We start from the raw sequence: 20,192 nt of genomic DNA on the forward strand, positions 1-20,192 counted from the left end.
AAAAACCAACTAAGCAAGCAGCTAGGACAGGAACAGAATCACAGAAATGGAGATCACATGAGGGTTATCAGCAGAGAAGGTGGAGGGGGAAGAACAGCGGAAAAGGTACAGGGAAGAAGAAGCATAAATAGTAGGCACAAAATAGACAGGGGGAGGTTAAGAATAGTATAGGAAATGGAGAAGCCAAAGAACTTATATGTACGACCCATGGACATGAACTAAGGTGGGGGAATGCTCATGGGAGGTGGGGTTCAGGGCAGAGGGGGGTAAAAGAGAGAAAAAAACGGGACAACTGTAATGGCATAATCAATGAAATATACTTAGAAAAAGAAAGAAAGAATGAAGGGGTCCGGACAGCTAGGGGCTGCGGCACTAGATGAACACGAAGCTGTGGACCTCCGGGCAGGAGCAGTGCGGGAGCCGCCCGAGCCTCTCCCAGGTCCCTCGGCACCGGGGGTGGCCGGCCGCTTGCCACAGCAACAGCTGGTTCCTGCAAGAGAGGGGTTGGCTCGGTGGCATTAGGAATCTCCAGAATCCAGGGACGTGTGTCTATGTGGCTTCCTTCAGGCAAAAAATATTTAAGTCACAGTTGAGGACAGCATTGTATAAAGACGGATATAACCCAAGCTGGGTTTATGATTATCATGACTATTATAGCTTTTTCCTTCTGATTTAAAAAAAATTTTTTTAAAGATTTATTTATTTTTAGAGAGGGAAGGGAGGGAGAAAGAAAGAGAGAGAAACATCAATGTGCGGTTGCTGGGGGTTCTGGCCTGCAACCCAGGCCTGTGCCCTGACTGGTAATCGAACCTGAGACACTTTTGTTCGCAGCCCACGCCCAATCCACTGAGCTACGCCAGCCAGGGCTCTGATTTTAAAATTTCAACGTTTTACATTTTCACGGGCCCTGAGAGTGGGTGGGCACTGGGCCCTGTGTCTACAGCGCCTGGTGGAGCACGGCCCTGAGTCGGTCACAGCGCCAACCCCTGGGGCCCCACGGGCCAATCCAGGCTCAGCTCCTAGGGTCTGGTGAGGTAGCCAGCCAGCAAAGTTGCTTAACCTCCCTGCGCCCCTTTTCCTCCTGTGGGGAGGCAACGCAGGGGAGTCCCTGAGAACGAAGGTTCTGGAGTCAAGGCAGGTCAGGACCCAGCTCCTAGGAGCCTCTGCGGTCCCTTCAGTGGAAAACGGAGATGTCTCCGCCCCTCTGGAGCGCCGGGAGGTTCTGTAGGAGGCTGTGTGCAGAGAAAATAAAAACAATCACAACGTAACAACTAACCACAGTCAGCTGCGGGGGGTGAGGGGTGGGGGGTGGGTACAAACCTCACCAACCTCAGAGCGAGCAAAAGCCACCAATTCCAATAGGCACACACCCTGCTTCATTCCGTGTATGTAAAGTTTGGGGGAAAAGAGCAAAATTAAACTATGGTGTTTAGGGAGCTGCACCAAGTGAAGCTACTAAGAGAACTGTACAAGGGATGGGTAGGAATGGCCGTGGTCGGCTTTGTGGGGAGAGGAGAGGCTGCGTGGTTAGGAGGGGCCGGGGGACTGGGAGGTCACGACCCAGGTGTGCCTGCTTTCCAAACATGTGTTAACCTGTTCATATAAGTCTTAGCCAATTCTCTGTAGGTATAATTTAAACCTCTGAAAAAGGCAACATCGTGACAATAACAACGCATACTAATGAGCACTTGTTCAGTGCTGGGCACCATTCTAAGCTTCCGAGCCTGTAGGGCCTGGCACACAACAGGGGCTTCACAAATGACAGCATTTAAAGTCACAGTCACTGTTGCCATCCTCATCATGTAGAATGAAGCTGAGGTCCCTTGCCTCCAAGGGGCTTGGGAAGCCTGACGGAAGTACAGCCCCTACCTGGCACCCAGCACACCGTAGGTGCGTGACTATGGCAGGTGCGCCTCCTGCTTATCCCAGACTCAGAGACCCTTCTAAGGCTAAATAAACCCTTTAAAGTCCCCAAATGACATGCTAATCCCTCCTGGGCCTGTGCCCTGTGCACACCCGCCCTCAGCTGCCCTCGGAAAGAATCCAGCTGACGGCTCGTCTCTGTCCGCACTCTGATCCTCCGCCTCTGCCAGCCCTGCCTGGTGAGCTCATGCCCCAGTCAGACCTCCCATCACCTGTCGTGCTCCTGGGCATGGTGGGAGCAGGGAGGGCCGGCCCCCCCGGCACAGCCATGGCTTTGCTTTCTGTTCTTGCCCCTCCCTGGTGGAGTCAGGGGTTCCTGCCGCCCTCATCTCGGCCTCGCCACAGTGCCATGTCCCTTATGTTGAAATATTTGCATCCAAAAGGAGAAATTTGGGGTTAATCAGGAGTTTTAGGGCCAGAAAAGCTTATGCAAAGAGAGGTGGCTAAACCAAGGCTCTAAGAGAGCATCTAGCCCTAAGAATGAATCTCTAATGGTAGAATCTCAGGTCTAAGTGGGAGAGAGATTGAACAGGGGCAGGCAGAGAGAGCCTCTTTAGAGTGTGATAATATTGTTTGCCATTTATTGATTGGGCACCTACTATGTGCCAAATTCTTCAGATCCATTATGTCTCATTTTCACAAAGTACGTATTATTATATCCATTTTTTGTTAGACATGACAATATCAGCTTCCACTACTAAGCATCTATGAGGGGCCAGGAGCTGTACAAAGGGCATGGGATCCTTCCCACAACTCAAGTGGTGGGGATGGTCAAGGTCAGGTGGAGGGCTGGCCCAGAGTCACATAGCTAGTAAGGGTCAGAGGTGGGGTTCGAACCTGGCTCTGTGCAGTCCCAATGCCCCCTGCCCACGTACAGCTGTCGGCGGCAGCCTTCTGTCACTGGCACTCCCTGCTCGAGGTGTGCAGTGAGCAGCGTGCTCAGAATTAAAGGGGAAGAAATGAGCATTCCCTAAACTGGGAGGAGAACTGCCCGACAGAGAGAGCCCAGAGAGCGCTCTCACTCCCACAGGGCAACGATCTCTGCTCTGGGGAAGCGCCGTCAGTGGAAACAGTCTAGACTGGTGTTTAGAGTTTAGCTCAGGAATCTGAAGAGCACAGGTTCAAACCCCACCTCTGCCACTTGCCAGGTGTATGATCTTGGACACTTCTTTGCCTCTTAGTCTCCTCATCTCAAAGGGAAGATCCTAAGAGTATCCATATCAGGTTCTTGGAATGTTTCAGTGGCATACTCGGTGTTCATGAGTCCTTACCTCCTCCCACGCTCCCCACCGTTCACGCCACTCTGGCCACAATGGCGTCCTTCTCCCACCCCAGGACCTTTGCACTTGCTGTTTGCTCTGCCTGGAACACCTTCCCCCAGATATCCACACATGGCTCCTCCCTCATTGCCTTCAGATCTCGTCAATACTACCTCCTCAGAGTCACCTTCCTTAAAAAAGGACAACCGCCAGAACGTCCCCCTCGTTCTGCTTTCTTTCTCCAACATAATTTATGTCTCATCTGACAAATTACAAAGGCACTCGCCTCATGTCCCTCTCCTGACGGCAGAATGTTGTCTCCCTCAGAGAAGGGACCACATCTGCTTTGTGCGCTGCATCTCCCCGTGCCCGAAACACTGCCTGGCCCATGCTCCACGGTAAGTGTTCAACCAATATTTATCGAGTGAATGAGTGCATGGATGGATGCATATAAAGAGCTTAGAATAAGGCTCAGCACATAGTGAGCACTCAATACACGTTAGCTGCTGTGTGCTAAGTGCTTTAATTACATGCTAAGTGCTTTCTGACACACCTGCCCTTGGGGGAGGCGGTCTAGGGGGCTGTTATAAGCCATATCTAGGTCAAATCCTGCTGCGTGACCTTGAGTGAAGCACCCTGCCCCTCTGAGCCTTGCTTTCCGCAACTCTGAGATGAGATAACCCAACGTGGTTTTTCGGGGAATTTGGAGGATTCAACAACAAGACCAACTCCCTTCTCTCGAGCTATGCTAAGTGCTCGGCCTGCACAGTCTGGCTTGCCCTTCACCGTTGCCCCATGGGGAGTTCCTCTTCTTAGCTGCATTTTCAGATGAGGAAATTGGGGCGATGAGATTTGCCCTGGGTCACACGGCTGGAAGAAGTGGCAAGGGCTGCTTCTCCTTGGACACCGAGACCAGGACCTTCCCGGGCCCTGCCCTGACCAAGGGAGCAGCATCTCACTCCTGCGGCACCGTCATCTCCCGAGCAGCAGAGACGACCCCGTCTCTGCAAGTCACACTCCCCACGCCCCCATCCCACTGCTCACCCTCCGGCCCCGCCGCCGTCCCCGTGGCAACGTGGGCTCCTGGCATCCTGGGCAGGCCACTCACACCTCACACACGCCGTGTGGCCCTGGGTCAGATACTTCATCCACTGGGCATGGGGTGCCCTGGCCTGCCGGCAGCTCCCTGGAATGGGCCCCAGCCGGAACTGGACGCAGTACCTGCAGCCACACAGGGAGACACCCCCCAAGCACCTGTGAGCATGTACGGCGCACCTACAGTACACCTAGCCCTATGGGGGCCCAGGCTGATGCAACTTCTTCTGCCTGATACAGGAAACTCTGGGGCAACCCAAGCATTCAGTCCAATGGAACAGGGAAATCCTGCGAGGTAGGTGTCTGCCCGGTTCACAGATTAGCAAACGGAGCATCAGAGAGTTAATTTGCCTGTGGTCACACAGCTAATAAGTGCTATAAACCCCCAAAGCCTAAACTGACATTCCTAAGCACTCCACTGCATTTTACACGAGATCTTATTTTGATAGAAGAGATTCCCCATGAGAATGACTTAAATGGGAAAGTTCCCATTATGGGGTACTTGAAGTAAGGGCCGATTTGCCAAAATTTTACCTCTAACCAACTTTTCTGCAAATGGCGGTAAATGGTTCCACCTGCTGGAGGAGATGCAGCTTAACAAGGACTGGGGGGGTGTCTGCATGGGGCGTGCGCCCCCTGGTGGCTGCAGCCTCTGGGAGGCCCAAGGATCTAGACAGTTTTCTCCTAAGTCAGCCCCAAACCTGTCCCCAGCCCCTTTATCTGAGCTGCCCCCAGAACTCCTCAGGAATCTGCCTCTTACCAGAAACCTGAGATAAATGGAACTTTCAGCTTCTCAACATACTTTCTCTTCCCTTTTTGTAGTTTATTTATCGGGAACTCTTGCCCTCACCCTATTTGGTCTTGGAGGGGCCATAAATCAGGGTGGCTGGTCCAGGATGCCCACCCTGCCACTAGGCTGGGCACATGATTAAAGCAGACCAATCAGAGTTCCTGTCCTCTTGGACACAGTGATTGGTTCAAGGATGGGGCTGGGATCCAAGCAGGACCAATCAAATTCCTCAGAAATAACACACTGACACTGGGAGGAAGGGCTCCTTCCCCAGGCATTGCCAAGCTGGGAGGATGTGATGCTGCTGGTTCCCATGTTGGCTGCTGCAGGGAGAATGGCTGCTTGAGAATGAAGCCAATATATGTTGGGGTGGGGGGGGTAGAAAGAGAAAGAATGAATATAAATATGAGTGAGTCCTGACAAATTTGACTCGATTCCAGCCATGCTTGAAGTGACACTATTTCAAAACTTCCTTTCTAGTTATCCTCGTATAAACCAGTAATAGTCCGTTTCACCTGAGCCAGTTGGAGCTAAGTTTCTGTCACCCGCAATGACAGGAACCCTAATAGAGCTCCGTCCCCATGCCCATGGCCACTGCTGTTGCTCAGACCTTGTTCTTTCCGCGGGCATTTACCGAACACCTGGGGGCCTGACCTCACACCGCCCTCCCCCACACACCGGTCTGCCTCCAGTCCTCTCAATCCACCCTTCGCCGGGTGCAGGGTGACCACCCCGGTCCAGACCACCCTCATCTCTCGCCTGGACCACTGCAGCAGCCTCCCCTTCGATCTCCTGATTCTCCCCTTGTCTGTCTCCGAATGCCACTCAAAGGCATACTGTGAAAACTCCAGTGAGGTCACATTACTCCTCTGCTCCAAACCCTCCCACGACTCCCATTTCTTGTGAGAAAGCGTCCGGCTTCTCACCACAGCCTACAGGCCCTGTGCAATCTGACCACCCCCCTCCCACATGTTTCTGACCTTCTTCCCTACGCGCTCACTCTCCCTGCACGCCAGCCACACTGGTCTTGCTGATCCTTGAACACACCGGGCCTGCCCTGCCCCAGGGCCTTTGCACTTCCTGGCCCTTTTGTCAGACATGCTCCTACCCCAGAAAGCCTCCTCCAGATCTTAGTTCAAGTATCACCTCAGGGAGGACATCGCTGGCACCCCCTCCCCCTCCCCTGCTTTATTTCTCCCCATAGCCCTGAGCACCATCGGCCTACTGTTTGCTGACTGTCCTTCTCATCCCACTAGACTGACTGTCCACTCCGTGAGGACCACTGTTTCTGTCCTTTTTTGCTCCTTGCTGTCGCCCCAAGGCTTATCGCAGTGCCTTTCACACAGTGGGCACTCCATAAACGTTGAGTGAGTGAATGAATGGATGGTTGGATGAGTTTGAATGGAGACCAGTTATTAAGGACTTCAAAATTATGTTAATGAGCTTACAAATGTATCAGGACAAAAAATGTCAAGGTAAGAGAAAGACATGATGGAAGTTTAATTCAAGGACAATGTTCACCAGTTTTAGTTTCACCTTGGGTTCATTTGCTTCAACTTACCCGCCTACCTCCTGCTCCTTGGGGACACCTCGCTTTCTCCGCTCCTTCCCATAGCTGCCCGTGGTTATCAGAGCAGGGACTGTGGGCCAAGGACAACAGAGAGTTAGGTAGCTCAGCACCACCCCCTGCCCCGCCCCCCACCGCCCAAGGGCTATGACACCACAGGAAGCTGGGTGAGGTCCTCCTGGCCTCCCAGTCATTTACATGGCGGCCGTACGGAGACCATGGGGTCCCAGAACAGATCAGTGGTCCCCACTAGCACCCTTTGTGTGATGCTGGAGGCAGGATCGTATTGATCTCAGGGCCTAGCACGGTGGGTTTCAAAAGCTTTTCAAATGAATGACTTTTATAAATAGATGAGTGAGCAAAACAGTAGATAAAAGAGTTAATAACTGGATGGATGGATGAATGGATGGATGGCTAAAAAATTGGAAGAAAGGAAGAATGGATGGATGATGGGTAAATAAATGGGAAGATGGGGGAGGACAGGAAAAAGGAGAGACGGAGAGATGACGAATGGGAAGGCTAGATGGAGAGAGAACAGGTGGGTGGATAGGTGAATTAGTAAGAGAAATGGATGGATAAACTCGTGGGTGGGAAGATGTAAGGATGGAAGAAAGGAGGTACAGGGGGATGGGCAGATAAATGGATTAATAAACTTATTGTGATTGTGTAGGACCAACTTCCAAGTCCCTTCCTAGAGCAGATTAACACACACACACACACACACACACACACACACACACGGAAAGAGAGGATGGTGATTCCTTAGGGAAAAAAAGTCCAAAACTCGGCAATGGAGCTAAGTCAAAGATTCCCTGTTGCCCTAAAGCTCGTGGCCTAGAAGAGGACCACACTGGGGCATCAAGGACCCTTCCCCTGCTGCTGCCCTAGGGACTGGGCTCAGTCTTTGCAGTTTCCCTCCCCTCCTCTCTTTTAACATCCATGGCGCTTCTTTTGGTGCAGCCTAAAGCAGTGAGGACAGCCCCAGAGAAGCCCAGATTCTAGTCCCAGTGCTGCCTCTCATAGCTGAGTGACCTCGGTCAAGTCACTGCGTGTCTCTGGGCCCTAGTCTCCTCATAAGCAAAATGGGGATAATACCAGTCCCCGTCTCACAGAGTTGGAATTAAATGAGATGGTTTGTAGTGAGCCGCGTGGTTTGGGCAGGCTTTGCATCTCCCTGAGCATTGGTTTCCCCTTCTAAAAAATGAGAATAGTATCGCTGGCCTCAGAGAGTCAAGGAATGCAGCCAGGTACTTAGCACACAGTAGGGGCAGTCAGGAGAGCCTTCCGGGGAAACTGGCATCGGGGCTGGAAGTGATGGGCCAGGCAAGGTCTGATGCAGGTGGCAGGGGACAGGGGGAAGGATTTCAGGCCAAAGGAATGGCACTGCCACTCTCGGCACCCCATTGCCACCTCCCTGGTCCAGCCACCAACCTCTCTCACCACTGCAGTCACCTCTTCCCCGATCTCCCTGCTACCTTCTGACCCCCTGTCCCTATGAAGATCAGAATGATCCTTTAAAACATGGGCAGCCCTGGCTGGTGTGGCTCAGTGGACTGAGTGCCAGTCTGACAACCAAAAGGTCGCCAGTTTGATTCCCCATCAGGGCACATGCCTGGGTTGTGGGCCAGGGCCCCAGTAGGGGGTGTGTGAGAGGCAACCAATCAATATATCTCTCACACATTGATGTTTCTCTCCCTTTCTTTCTCCCTCCCTTCCCTTCTCCCTAAAAATCAATAAATAAAATCTTCTTTTAAAAAATAAAGGAAACATGGGCAGAGGGAGACGAGGTCACAAGAGGCAAAAGCCAGAACGCACGGAGCTTATAGACCAGGAGGAGGCAGTTGGGTTTCACCCTGAGGACACTGGGCAGCTACTGCAGAATGGAAAGCAGGAGGGCGACACCACGGGAAGGTGTACGGGGTAGTTGGAGAAGGACCGCCTCTCCCCGCCGGCCTGCAGCACCGGGAGAGACCGGAAGGGCACCCCCCAGCCCTGCTGCCTGCTCTTCTGCCCCTTCAGGGAAACCACTGCACCCTCTTGGTCAGTCTCTTCAGCTGCAAGACTGGCACCACCTATTTTTCTGCACGGGCCTGAAAACCTTTTGTCCAGGTGTGCAAAGCAGCCCACACCTGTTGTTTTGCCTGCCTTGCATCATTCAACCCAATTTTCCTTTGGAGACCACCTGTCTCCTACTCTCACGCAGATGGGACTGACCTCCCTCCCGGCTTCAAAGGGAGCACGTGCCCAGGCTTGGCCAATCAGCATGTTCCATCTGGAGTTATTGATGGGTTCAATAGGGGATATATGACCCAGGTCAAGCTAAGAAAATATCATCCCAGGACATTTGCTGAAATTATGAGAAAGAGACTTTTTCTTCTAGCAGCTAGGTCGGTTGGAGGGAACCCTGGAGCTATCCAAAAGCATTCCCAGTTGGCCCGAGAATGAGGCCAACTCAGAGGAAAACAGAGATGAGAGATGGAGAGAGAGTCCTGGCCACATGACTTGAGCCCCTGGATCCAGCCATGCCTGAATGCAGACACTGGAATTTTAGTTACATGAAACACACATTTTTGCTCAGGTCAGTTTAAACTGGGTTTCCATCACGTGCATGCAAAGTCCTGACTGATTCACACTGGGAGATGGAGGAGAAGACAAGATGCCCAGAGGAAGCCAGAGATTCTTACCTCATTCACAACGTGAGGGCAGGGAATCAGGGCTAAAGGGAGGCCAAGTCTCACCCCAAACTTGGAACCCCCACAGGACCTGACAGTCACTCCTGGTGGCCGCCCCAACTCACACAAGGACTGCTGGCACTCCAGTCCCTGGGGGCTCCGGTACTCCACGCAGCCAGCCCGCTCTTCCAGGTGGGGGCAGGGAGCACCCCCATTCCTTGGCTCCCGCAGGACGTGCCTCCTGCGGACACGGTAGGAGAGCTGACAGGGTTTGGCACAGCGACTCCAGCCACTCCACTCCGCCACAACGCAGGAGACCGCTGCAAGAGAAGGCAGTGTCTCCGGGGCAACTCGGATAGTCAGTGGGCGGATCTTCTCCACCTGCCCCCCAAGCCAGGCCCTCAAAAACACCACGCAGGGCGCCAGGACCCCGGAACCCGGAGTCCACGCCCTCCCCGGAAGTTTCCGCATGACCACCGCGGGTACATGCACCCAACTTTGCACTCCACGTGCGACCTCCTTCCGGTGACCGTTCAGGCCGTTCCGTCACTCATGCCTTTGGTAAACATTTCGCAGCACCGAGGACAACTGACTTCACCTCTCTGTGCCTCACTTGCTTCCCTTGTCAAATAGGAAGAAGAAAGGATTCACCCGATAGGGTGCCCTCGAGGCTGTGATCAGATCCGGCCTGCAAAGAACATGCTTGTGCCACGTGGCGAGTGCTCAGCACTTACAGCTATTCCTCCGCGGCGGCGACGTGACCCGCAGCCGCAGCGCCACCTGCATGGAGTGGAAACAGGCCTCCCGCAGAAGCTGTTTCCGGTGTGACCTGTGTCTGTACAGTTTTAAAACCTGCAAAGCTGTGCTTCGCAGCGTTTAAAAATTCCCACAGGTATTATACACAGCATACATAGCTGATCCTCGTTATGTACCGATCCTGTATTTATGAATTTGCCTATTTGCTAACATGCATTTGTCGCCCCCCAATCAAAACTTGAGACACTTTGCTGTCATTCACACCCAGCAAACATTTCCAATCGCCCAAAGTACATGCTCACGGCTGATGTCCAACAAGACTGTTTGGAGGCGGTGGATGGGTAGTGCCATGCAGAGCAAGAAGCTGCACTGGGGCCAGCTGGTTGGGGTTTGTATCCCAGTTCACACACACACACACACACATAGGTACACACATGTACACATGTACACAAGGTGGCTCCTAGTGTCAAAACTGACTCACTCATTCCACAAATATTTACTGAGTGACTACTGTGAGCCAGGAGACACAGCGGTGAACGAGAAAGACAGGTCGGTCCTTGTGAAAAGCATTCCCCAGCTGTGAGACGCCTGCTAGCTCAAGGGCAGCATGAAAATGTGAGAAAAATACATCCTCGAATTGAGGGAGTGAGGTCATTGTGTTGCAAACACAGTGTTGCAAACACAGTGTTGCTTGCGGCACCTTGGGAAGTCACGACCCAGGCACAGACCTCCACCCTTAGCGGAGTTGAAATGCTCAGAGGGAGGAAGGAAGGAGGACGGGAAGAAATCAAACATGAAAACATGACAGCCTATCCATCACGATTGCTTCCGTCATTCACCTAATAGTGACATCAGTGATGTCCCTCGTGCCGAGCCAGGCAAGTCACATCCCGGGCTTCATGTAATCGTCACCAGGAGCTCAGGAGACTGTGTGCTCCCAGATCCTCTTTGCCCTGCGCTCGCCGGGAAGTCTGTGATTCACAGAGGCTCCCTGACCCCCTGAGGCCAGTTGACCTCAGCACATGGGGGGCACCGGCAGGGAGGAGAGTGTGACCCAGGTATTTGTGGCCCCCACCCCTTGACTCAGCCCCCCTCCTGGTGAGGGGTGACCCTCGGCCACACATCCCGCTCTCACCAAGCTCCAATGACACCCCTTCGTCCTCTGCCCCCTTGTAAACAGAGCCGTATCAAATTCCCTTCCATTTAACTCTCTGGGGGCACCATCTGTCACTTGCCTGGACCCCGACTCCTACATTACATGTTCTATTGTCAGATCATCCCCCAGAGGAGGCAAGCGGAGAGTGTAAGGGGATGGACTGTCTGAGTCAGCCAAGGTGGTGGAGTCAGACAAACCTGGATGCAGACTGCAGGCTCCCAGGAGTGATGCCATGACAAACGCAAAGCACCGAGAAGACTGTAAAAGCTCTGTACAGCAGCAGTCTTTCTGCATTTATTTAACAACTACTTAGGGCCTACTGTGTGCCAAGCACTGGACTAAGTGCCAGGAACAGAGAGGAGCAAAAAAAAAAAAAGTCTCTGCCCTGGAGGAACTGACATTCTGCAAGGGAAACAGACAATAGACCACACAACCTATGATGTCATTCCAACCAGCGCTCCACTCCATGCTCTGAGAACAGACAAGGCAGGATGAGAACAGCAGGGTGGGGTGGTGGGACCCCATTTCAGATGAAAGGGTCAAGGGAGGCCTCCAAGACAAAGAACATCTGGAGAGGAGGGAGGGAGGGTGCTGTGTAGGTGCCTGCGTGGGGGGGCGGGAGGGGCAGGTTCCAGGCAGAGGAAACGGCAGTGTAAAGGCCCTGCAGCAGGGTCAAGGCTGGGTGCTGGAGGGACAGTGAGGAGGCCAGTGTGACTGCAGTGGGACAAGAAAGAGAGAAAGTGGCAGGAGGTGATGTCAGAAGGCAGTGACAGGGTACAGGGCTTTAATGATTATTAAATCATTAAAGGGCCAAAGGGCCGCACCAAAGTCCAACAATGATTCCCTGCCCTGCCCAGCCCGTCAGTCAGGTGAAAGCTTTTGCAGAAAATTAGGCAGATGCCACCCTGCAGGTATTCTTTCCATGTTGCTGGCACCTGTGAGGTCACCAAGCAGCATGCGTATGTGGCATTCCCAGGCAACTGTCTGGGGCTGTAACCTCAGTACATCCGTGTGATTACTCCTATCTTGTTGGCCTCCTCCACTCGTGTCAGCACCACGGAGGCAGGTCCTTGTCCCCTGCCGGATCCCAGCACCAAGCACAGTACCTGGTACACGAGTAAGAGAATACTGAACAAATCTTGCCTTACCAACAACAAAGAAAATATGACAAGGTGGCATTGCTAAAAGATACCACCAGATGGCAGTGTTTCTCAAAACAAAGGCCACCCCACCTTTTTCCGGTGTAAAGGAGAAATTCTAGCTTATCAGTGCAGCTGAAAAAAAAGAGCAGCGAGAGGAGATGGGAGGTTTAAAGGTTGTTGGTTCAGCCCTAGGGACCCAGATAACATCGTGCCAGCTGAGCTTGCTGGAGCCAGACGGAATTTCCCACAGTTCCCCTGGATCCCCCCTGCCGCATTCTGACAGGCCCAAGCGCATCAGGAAATGCCTTTCTGGACAGTCCAAACCCCACCTTCTTCTCTGAACCTCATGGCCCAGTCCCCTGACCCTCCATCCTCCTCGCTGCCTACCAAAAGAATCCTTCCAGAGTGCAGTTCTGACCTGTCACCTGAAATCCTAGAGTGCTTCTCGTATCCTATTGAAGTGGTTCACAAAAGATCTTTTTTTGATAGTGGATTATTATAAAGACCCCCAAGCCTAGTGGCTAAAAATCTAAGCTGTTCCTGAAACACACCCTCAGTCCCTCACAACCTCCTCCTCCTGTTCAATGTCTCAGCACCCTTTTACTTCAAGTTTCCCGAAAGGCACGGTCTCCCACAGCTCAGAGGCGGGCCGCTGTCATTTCTACCTGCCCAGCCTCCTAACCCGAGTTTCCTGGTAACACTGTCTCAATCTTCTTTTGAGGAACCAGTCACATGTCCACTTAATTTGGAGAGAGTGGCTCCACCCTATTCCTGGGATGGTGCTTGTGACCCAAACATGATCAATTGACATATTCCTTCTCCTGGGCTAAGTGATTGATTGGGTCATAAATGAGCATGTGACCCACACTGGGCCTATAAGAACCAACCCTAGGATATCGGCCCGAACAAATGGGGAAAGGATGTTCTCCTTCCACTAGGGACACCAGTTCAGAGCTACTGGGGAGTACCTTTGGCACCATTTGGTGGCAGCATGCCTGAGAATGAAGCTAACACCAGCAGAGCTGAAAGGTGGAAGGAGATGGAGCCCTGATGATATCCTTAGAGCCCCTGGATCCAGCCATGCCTGAAGCCAATCCACGGATGGTTTTTAGTTTCCCAAACCAATCAATTCCCTTGCTAGTTTAGGTCAATATGAATTGTGTCACAACCCTCAGAGTACTGACTAGTGCAATGAATATATAAGTGCATAAGTGCGGAGATTGATCCTTACAGGGTTGAAGCAAGAATTAAAGAATATAAAATACATGAAAACAGTAAATAATTTGAAGCAATGATGTCCATCCTCTAAGCCTTCCCAGTCACTCCAGCTCCACCCTCTCCTGGCTGGCCTCCACCCCTTCCTCACTGATAAATATCCAAGCCTTATCTTGCTATCTTGCTCGGACTGCCTGAAATTCTTTCACAGACACCCTGTCTCCCCCAAATAAGCTATAAGCCTGAGGGAGATCAGAGCCCCATCTTTCTAGTCCCCAGGGCTTCTTAGCTGAGCTTGGCAGACAGCAGACGGCCAGCAGTGTGATAGAACCGAATGTGGGCCGAGCCGAGCGCTCCTCTTCCACCTGTAGGCCCACGTGCTCCTCTCCCAAATGCTTAAGTCCCTCCCCCTCATGAGCACCCATATACTACTGTGGTCTGGTGCTAGGCTGCTGGGGTTCAAATCCCAGACGTGCTGTGTAATAGCTGTGCAACTCTGAGCAGGTCACTACCTCTCTGTGCCTCAGTTCCTCATCTGGAAAGTGACATGAAAACATTATTCCATGGAACTGTTATGAGGCTTCAAGTTTTATATCAAGCACTTAAAACAGCACCTCCCTGGCTCTTGGTAAGTACTCAGTAAATGTTAGGGTTTTGTTTTTGTTTTTGTTTCGAAGTCATCCTCGGTATCTCTTCCCACCACAATTACTGAAGTCAGCCAACATTCTCCCCTAAGTCACTCATGAAAAAAACGTACTTCCCTCCATCTCTTGCCTCCCAACTGGTCACCATGTCCCCTCCTGCCCTGCTCCTCTGGGGGGTAGAAAAGTGAACTTGTCCCTGGTCTAGTTTGTAAGGCCTTGGCTCCACCCAGCCCAGTCAAGGGGGCAGATCCTAGATCTGCTGCCTTTCTGACACCTTCCCAAAGGAGCAGAACAAAAAGGGACCAGGTCTTTCTACAACAGACAATGCTGGGGAGCTGATAACATCGTGTGAAAGTGTCACTGATCCCTCTGCCCGGTCCCCTTCCTGAACCACCACCCCCACCCACAACCCCTGGGCTAAGGCAGGGGAGCCCTGTGGGTGCAGCCCCACACTCTGAGAGACACCGTGGCCGAGTGAACCCTCGGTACAGAAAGCAGACAAGTACAAAAGTGTCCCCGAGACAGTCCTTCTGCAAGTTTGCTCGGGGGGAGTCTCCTGTGCTACGGCTGGGGAGATACCACACCCAAAATTACTTTTCCCTCTCTCTGCTGCCTGAATTTCCACCATTAGCCACTCCCGTGTGGGAAGCAGCAGGGCGCTGGAAGACAGGATCCAGCGAGGTTCAAAGCCGGCGGGATCACCTCGGCTGGCCAAAGCCCCCTCCTCTCCAAGCCCCACTTTTCTCGCCTGTGAACGGGACCTTATTACATGCAGGGTCCCCAGAGCGCTGTGAGAAAGCCATCAGGTTTGATGGCACACCCAGCCCCGCCCTCGGGCACGCAGTTGGTAAGTGATCGATAAATGTTGGGTCTCTTCGATTTTGAGTTTAAATGTAAATTCCTGAAGGACCACTGATGATGTCTCAGGATATAAGGGCCCAACTGCTGTCCTCCGCCCCCCACCCCCCGACAAAGAAAAGTTGGGTCTCAACCCACTTTACAATGGGACAGAATGTAGATTTTTGCCGTCAGTGGGCGTGCAAAACTTACTACTGGGGTTTAAAGAAGGCAATCCTCGCCACTGCCGAGGAAACAAATCAGCCCCTGATTTCAGAGTCCGGTGGGTACCACTCTGGCGCGGTCTCTGGAGGAAATGCTTAGACCCTGGTCCTGCGGCCACCGCCAGCACGGGGACCACAGGGAGGCGTGACCTGCGTCGTACGGATCCCGCCCCTCCGCCTCCACAGGCCTGCCCAAGTTTTACCTGCTCCTCGCCCTACCCCACCCCCTGTTTCTCTGCCCCTGGTAACAACCAGTCCGGGTTTTCGTCCCCTCCCTGAGTCCCTCCACTCTAAGTCCTCTCCAGGCTTCACCGGTTCCCTCGGCCTCCTCCACGCCTTCTCTCTCTTCGCCTTGCGAACTCGCCGCCCTCAGTGCGGTGCGTGCGCGCAGTCCTCCCTAGCACTCCTCCACGCCTCACGCCCTTCCCCCAGCTGGGGTTGCCAGATAAAACACAGGACGTCCAGCTGGGTTTGAATTTCAGAAAAATAATCAATAACTTTTAACAGGAGTGTGGCTCGCGCAATACATAGGACATACTCGTACTAAAAAAGTATTGGTTATCTGAAATTCAAGTTTAACTGGGAATCCTGTATTTTGACTTGCTAAATCTGGCACTCTGCCCCAACCCAAGCGCCCCCTCCTCCCTCGCAACCCTGCATGTCCCCTAAGCTCCCCGCTCCCCAACCCCCACCCCCACCCAGGCGCCAGGTGTCCGTCTCACCCGGGTGCCTGGCTGGCGCGCCTCTTCCATGAGCCCCGCCCTCACGGCACGGTTGCACCACCCTCCAAGTCCCGTGGGCAGTGCTTGCGCCCCCTCCCGAGCACCCTTCAACTCTTCAGGCATCCCTCTCCGTTTCGCCCCAGGAGACTCCCGCGCCCTGATCCATGCCGCGCGCATCTTTCTGGAGGCGCCCCTCCGGGCCTAGAACCCCCTCCATGAACCGCATCCTTCGGTCCTCCTCGGCATTCCCACACCCCCGCTCCCCAAATCTCCAAGCGCTCCACCCGCACGTCGTGCTCCCGGGAGCGCACCTGGGCAGGCCCGCGCGTAGTCGGCGCAGCAGTCTCGCACGGAGCTGCACGCCTGGTCGCAGAAACAGCGTGGAGGCCCCGGGGCAACGCAGGTCGGGTCACGGCCGGGGCAGCAGCGGCCCAGCGCGGAGCAGCCCCGCCCAGGCCAGAGTGTGCCCGGCGGCCCCCGCGCCCAGGATACCGCGGCCACTGCGGCCAGGCAGAGCACCAGCGGCAGGACCCACGGCGCTCCGTGCGGGGCCATCGCGGGGCTTAGGCTGGGAACCCGCAGCCCGCAAGGAACCGACCCGAGCGGCCCGCCCCGTATTGGGGCGGAGGCTCCCGCCCGACCCCTCCCCTACCTGTCACGGAGCTGGTATCCACTTCCATGCCTCGCGTCTAAACTTTGCACAGCTAGTAGGGGTAAAACATCAAGATAATGGTGGTGATAATCGCACCAACTTTGCAGGGTTTCCCTAGATTCCAGGGACATGGAGGCGACACAGAAGTGCATCAAAGCAATATATAATAAGATAAAACAATAATGTATTGTTATAACAATACTAGCAATAGTCACTAGACCATAAATATATATATATATATTTAAAACCCTCACCGGGGGATATGTTTTTATTAATTTCAGAGAGAGGGGAAGGTGCGGGGACGGGGAGAGAGAGGGAGAGAGAGAGGGAGAGAAACGTGGGTGTAGAGAGCTCGGCCGCCTCCTGCAGGCGCCCAACCGCGGATCAAACCCACAATCGAGAATTGACCAGAATCGAACAGGCAGCCCGCAGATGCAGAGACTGTGCTCCGAACAGCTGAGCCGCTCCCAGGCCACTACACCCGTCATTATAATAGCAAGAATAATACCAACGATAGGTGCCCGTGTTATGAAAATCGTGGTAATAGTCATACTAAGTGCTGGATAAGGAGCCGGAAGCCAAACTGTGGACCAGGCTCAAGTGTGAGCCAAGCCCGAGTCCCTCGTGCCTTCTTCTCCTTTTCTCTGCGTTCCCACCACCCCGACTGTCATTTCCTAAATATTTCCCGCCAAACGGACTCACTTCTAAAATCTGAAAACGATTTCTTTCTTACAAACCTGTCCCACGCAAGAGAATGAGGAGACAAGCCATTGTCTGGGAGAAAGTATTTGCAAAAGACGCATGGGATAATGGGCTGCTATGCAAACCGTACAAAGAACTCTGAGACAAGAAAACAAACACTCCCGCATAAAAATGGGCCAAAGGCCCAACCAGACACCTCACCGAAGAAGATCCGCACGTGGTGCATAAGCAAAAGAAGAGACGCTCCACGCCAGACGTCATCGGGGAAACGCAGGTAACGACACGCCCCTTCTCCCTCGTTGCTGGTGGGAGCGCAAAACGGTGCAGCGGCTTTGGGGGACAGGTTGGCGGTTTTCCTACAAAACTCAGTACCTCCTGCAGTTCCATCCAGCAACCGTGCCTCTTGGTGTCCACCCACCTGAGCGGAACACGTACGTCCACACAAAAACCCGCACACGGTGTTTGTCGCGGCTTCTTCATCCGTGGTTGCCAAAGCTTGAAGGCAACGGAGAGGCACCTAAGTGCACGCGTAAACCTCAGTGCCTCCAGACAACGGACTGCCACTCAGCACCAAAGAGCAATGAGCTCTCGAGCCACGAAAACACGTGGAAGAATCTTAAGGGAATATTACGAAGTGAAAGAGTCCACCCTGAAAAGGCTACGCACTGCACGATCCCAACTATAAGACGTTCCGGAAAAAGCAGGATCGTGGAGACAGTAAAAAAATCAGTGGTTTCCAGAGACTAAGGGGGAAGAAGGGATGAGTCGCTGGAGCACAGAAGATTTTTAGGGCAGTGAAGCCAGTCCACGTGGTATGACGATGATGCACGTACGTCATTAAACATTGTCCGAACCCACAGAACGCACAGCGCTAGAGTGAACCTTAGCGAAAACTGTGGACTTCGAGTGAGCGTGTGTCCATGCTGGCTCATTGATTACAACAAATGTTCCGCCCCTGTGGGGGGATGGGGGATGGGGTCTATGGGAACGCTGTACTTTCTCCTCAATTTTACAGCGAATCTAAAACTGCTCTAAGAAAATGAAGTCTATTTTTTAAAAGAAGAAAAATAAAAGACATCACTACTATAAACGCAAAGCCAGGAACATTTTTTCATAAGTAAAAGGAGAAGGAAGGGTAGAAAGACAGGAGGGCTAGCCAGGGTCCAGCAGAAGTAACACCCGCTTGAATGTGGTGGGTAGGGTAACAATAATATGGCTGTGATCATTTATAGTTTTAATTTGAACATCTCACCTAAAACGTCATATGGTGTGCTCGAGGGTGATAATTGTCATGTTACAGAATTACATGCTTATGATTTTGTAATAAAAGGGGGGTATTATTCGTGCCAGACCCTGTCCCTGTATATATTTGATGTACCGATGTTTTAATTACCAAGAAAGAGAAAAGAAGAAAGACAGAGAGAGAGAAGGGCTGTATTGACGTAAGGATCGCGTGGGTACAGACAGCCGCTCCTGACCATGACATGTCCCTGAAAAGTCCCCGTGACAAGGCCCGGCAGCCTCCCGCAGTTTCCAGCCTCCTTTATCTGGTTTCTCTCTGTTATTCCAGGTCTGAAGCCTCCAAGTAGCTGGTGACCCAGTTCCCAGAAAAAATCTCCCTTGCTGTCCTTTTGTGAGGGCCCTGGGGGCTGTGGGGCTCTTGGCAGATGCCACAGCTGTGGGCACAAAGAGAAGCTTATTCTCCTCTCTGCAGGGAGGGAGGGCATCAGAATGCAGAGCTGTCCAGCTGAGTTTAGGCACCCCTCTCTGCATGGGTCTGGGCTGCAGGGTGCTGTGCTCTGGGTGTAGGAAGGGGGCGCTAGTCAGCCTCCGTTCACCATTCAGGTTTGTCTGTTACCTATTGCTGCATAATACACCAGCCCAGAACTTAGAGGTTTAAACAGCCATTTATTATTATCCCTCATAGTCCCTTGGGTTGACTGGGCTCATCAGGAACCTGTTGCTCAGGGGGGCTGTCATGCAGTTGCAGGCAAAAAGCAGCTGAGGCTGAAGTCATCTCAAGGCTTCATTGGGCTGGAAGTCCAGAGTGGCTTTTTTTTTTTTAAACATGATTTTTTAAAAGATTTTATTTATTTATTTTTAGAGAGGGAAGGGAGGGAGATAGACAGAGAGAGAGAGAAACATCAATGTGCGGTTGCTGGGGATTATGTCCTGCAACCCAGGCATGTACCCTGGCTGGGAATCGAACCTCGGACACTTTGGTTCCCAGCCCGCACTCAATCCACTGAGCTATACCAGCCAGGGCTTCAGAGTGGCTTTTTCACTCACCTGTCCACTGCCCCAACTGAGACGGCTGGAACAACCGGGGACTAGCTGGCCATCTGTTTCCCTCCATATAGTCTTTCCACATAGCTAGCTTGGACTTCCTCACATCATGCCCGTCTCAGAGTAAAGAAACTTCTTCAGTGGCAGCTGGCTTATCCCACGGCAGTGTTCCAAAGGTCGGTCAAGGTGAAAGCTTGCAGGGCTTCTTAGGACCCTAGCTCAGAAGCCAGGAATGCCACCTCCGTTGCTACAGTCCGTTAGTCTCACGCAGGGCCAGCCCAGAAGGAAGGTGGGAGGGGCTACTCAAGGGTGTGGTTCTTGATGGGCCATCTTTGGAGGCCAGCCCTGACCATGCTGCAAGCCTTTCAACACTTTCTTCTCTTCTGCCTTACTAGCTACTCCCTAGTCTCTCCGAGTCTTCCTTATCTTCCAGCTTCAACTTAGTCAAGTGCCTCAGAACTGAGCCCTGGGCATCTTCTCCCCTTGAGTGATCTCGGACATTCCAAATACCTATACGCTGACAACTCCCCAATTTCCATCTCCAGCCTGG

The 20,192-nt window shown here is 52.8% G+C and overlaps 1 protein-coding gene across 1 annotated transcript; it reads right to left on the bottom strand.

Annotated features, from left to right (window-relative positions):
• Positions 1–239: 239 nt before the first annotated feature.
• On the bottom strand, positions 240–16,557 carry LOC123815177 (somatomedin-B and thrombospondin type-1 domain-containing protein-like). Its single transcript, XM_045833391.1, has 5 exons — positions 16,314–16,557; positions 9,432–9,626; positions 6,629–6,707; positions 4,227–4,403; positions 240–490 (listed from the first exon to the last, which is right to left on the bottom strand). The coding sequence occupies exons 1-5, from the start codon at positions 16,555–16,557 to the stop codon at positions 373–375; spliced, it is 813 nt and encodes a 270-aa protein (XP_045689347.1). The 3' UTR covers positions 240–372.
• Between the last annotated feature and the right edge of the window lie 3,635 nt (positions 16,558–20,192).

Source organism: Phyllostomus hastatus, unplaced genomic scaffold (assembly GCF_019186645.2).
Source record: "Phyllostomus hastatus isolate PE091 unplaced genomic scaffold, TTU_PhHast_1.1 phas_contig_17, whole genome shotgun sequence".
Lineage (NCBI taxonomy): Eukaryota > Metazoa > Chordata > Mammalia > Chiroptera > Phyllostomidae > Phyllostomus > Phyllostomus hastatus.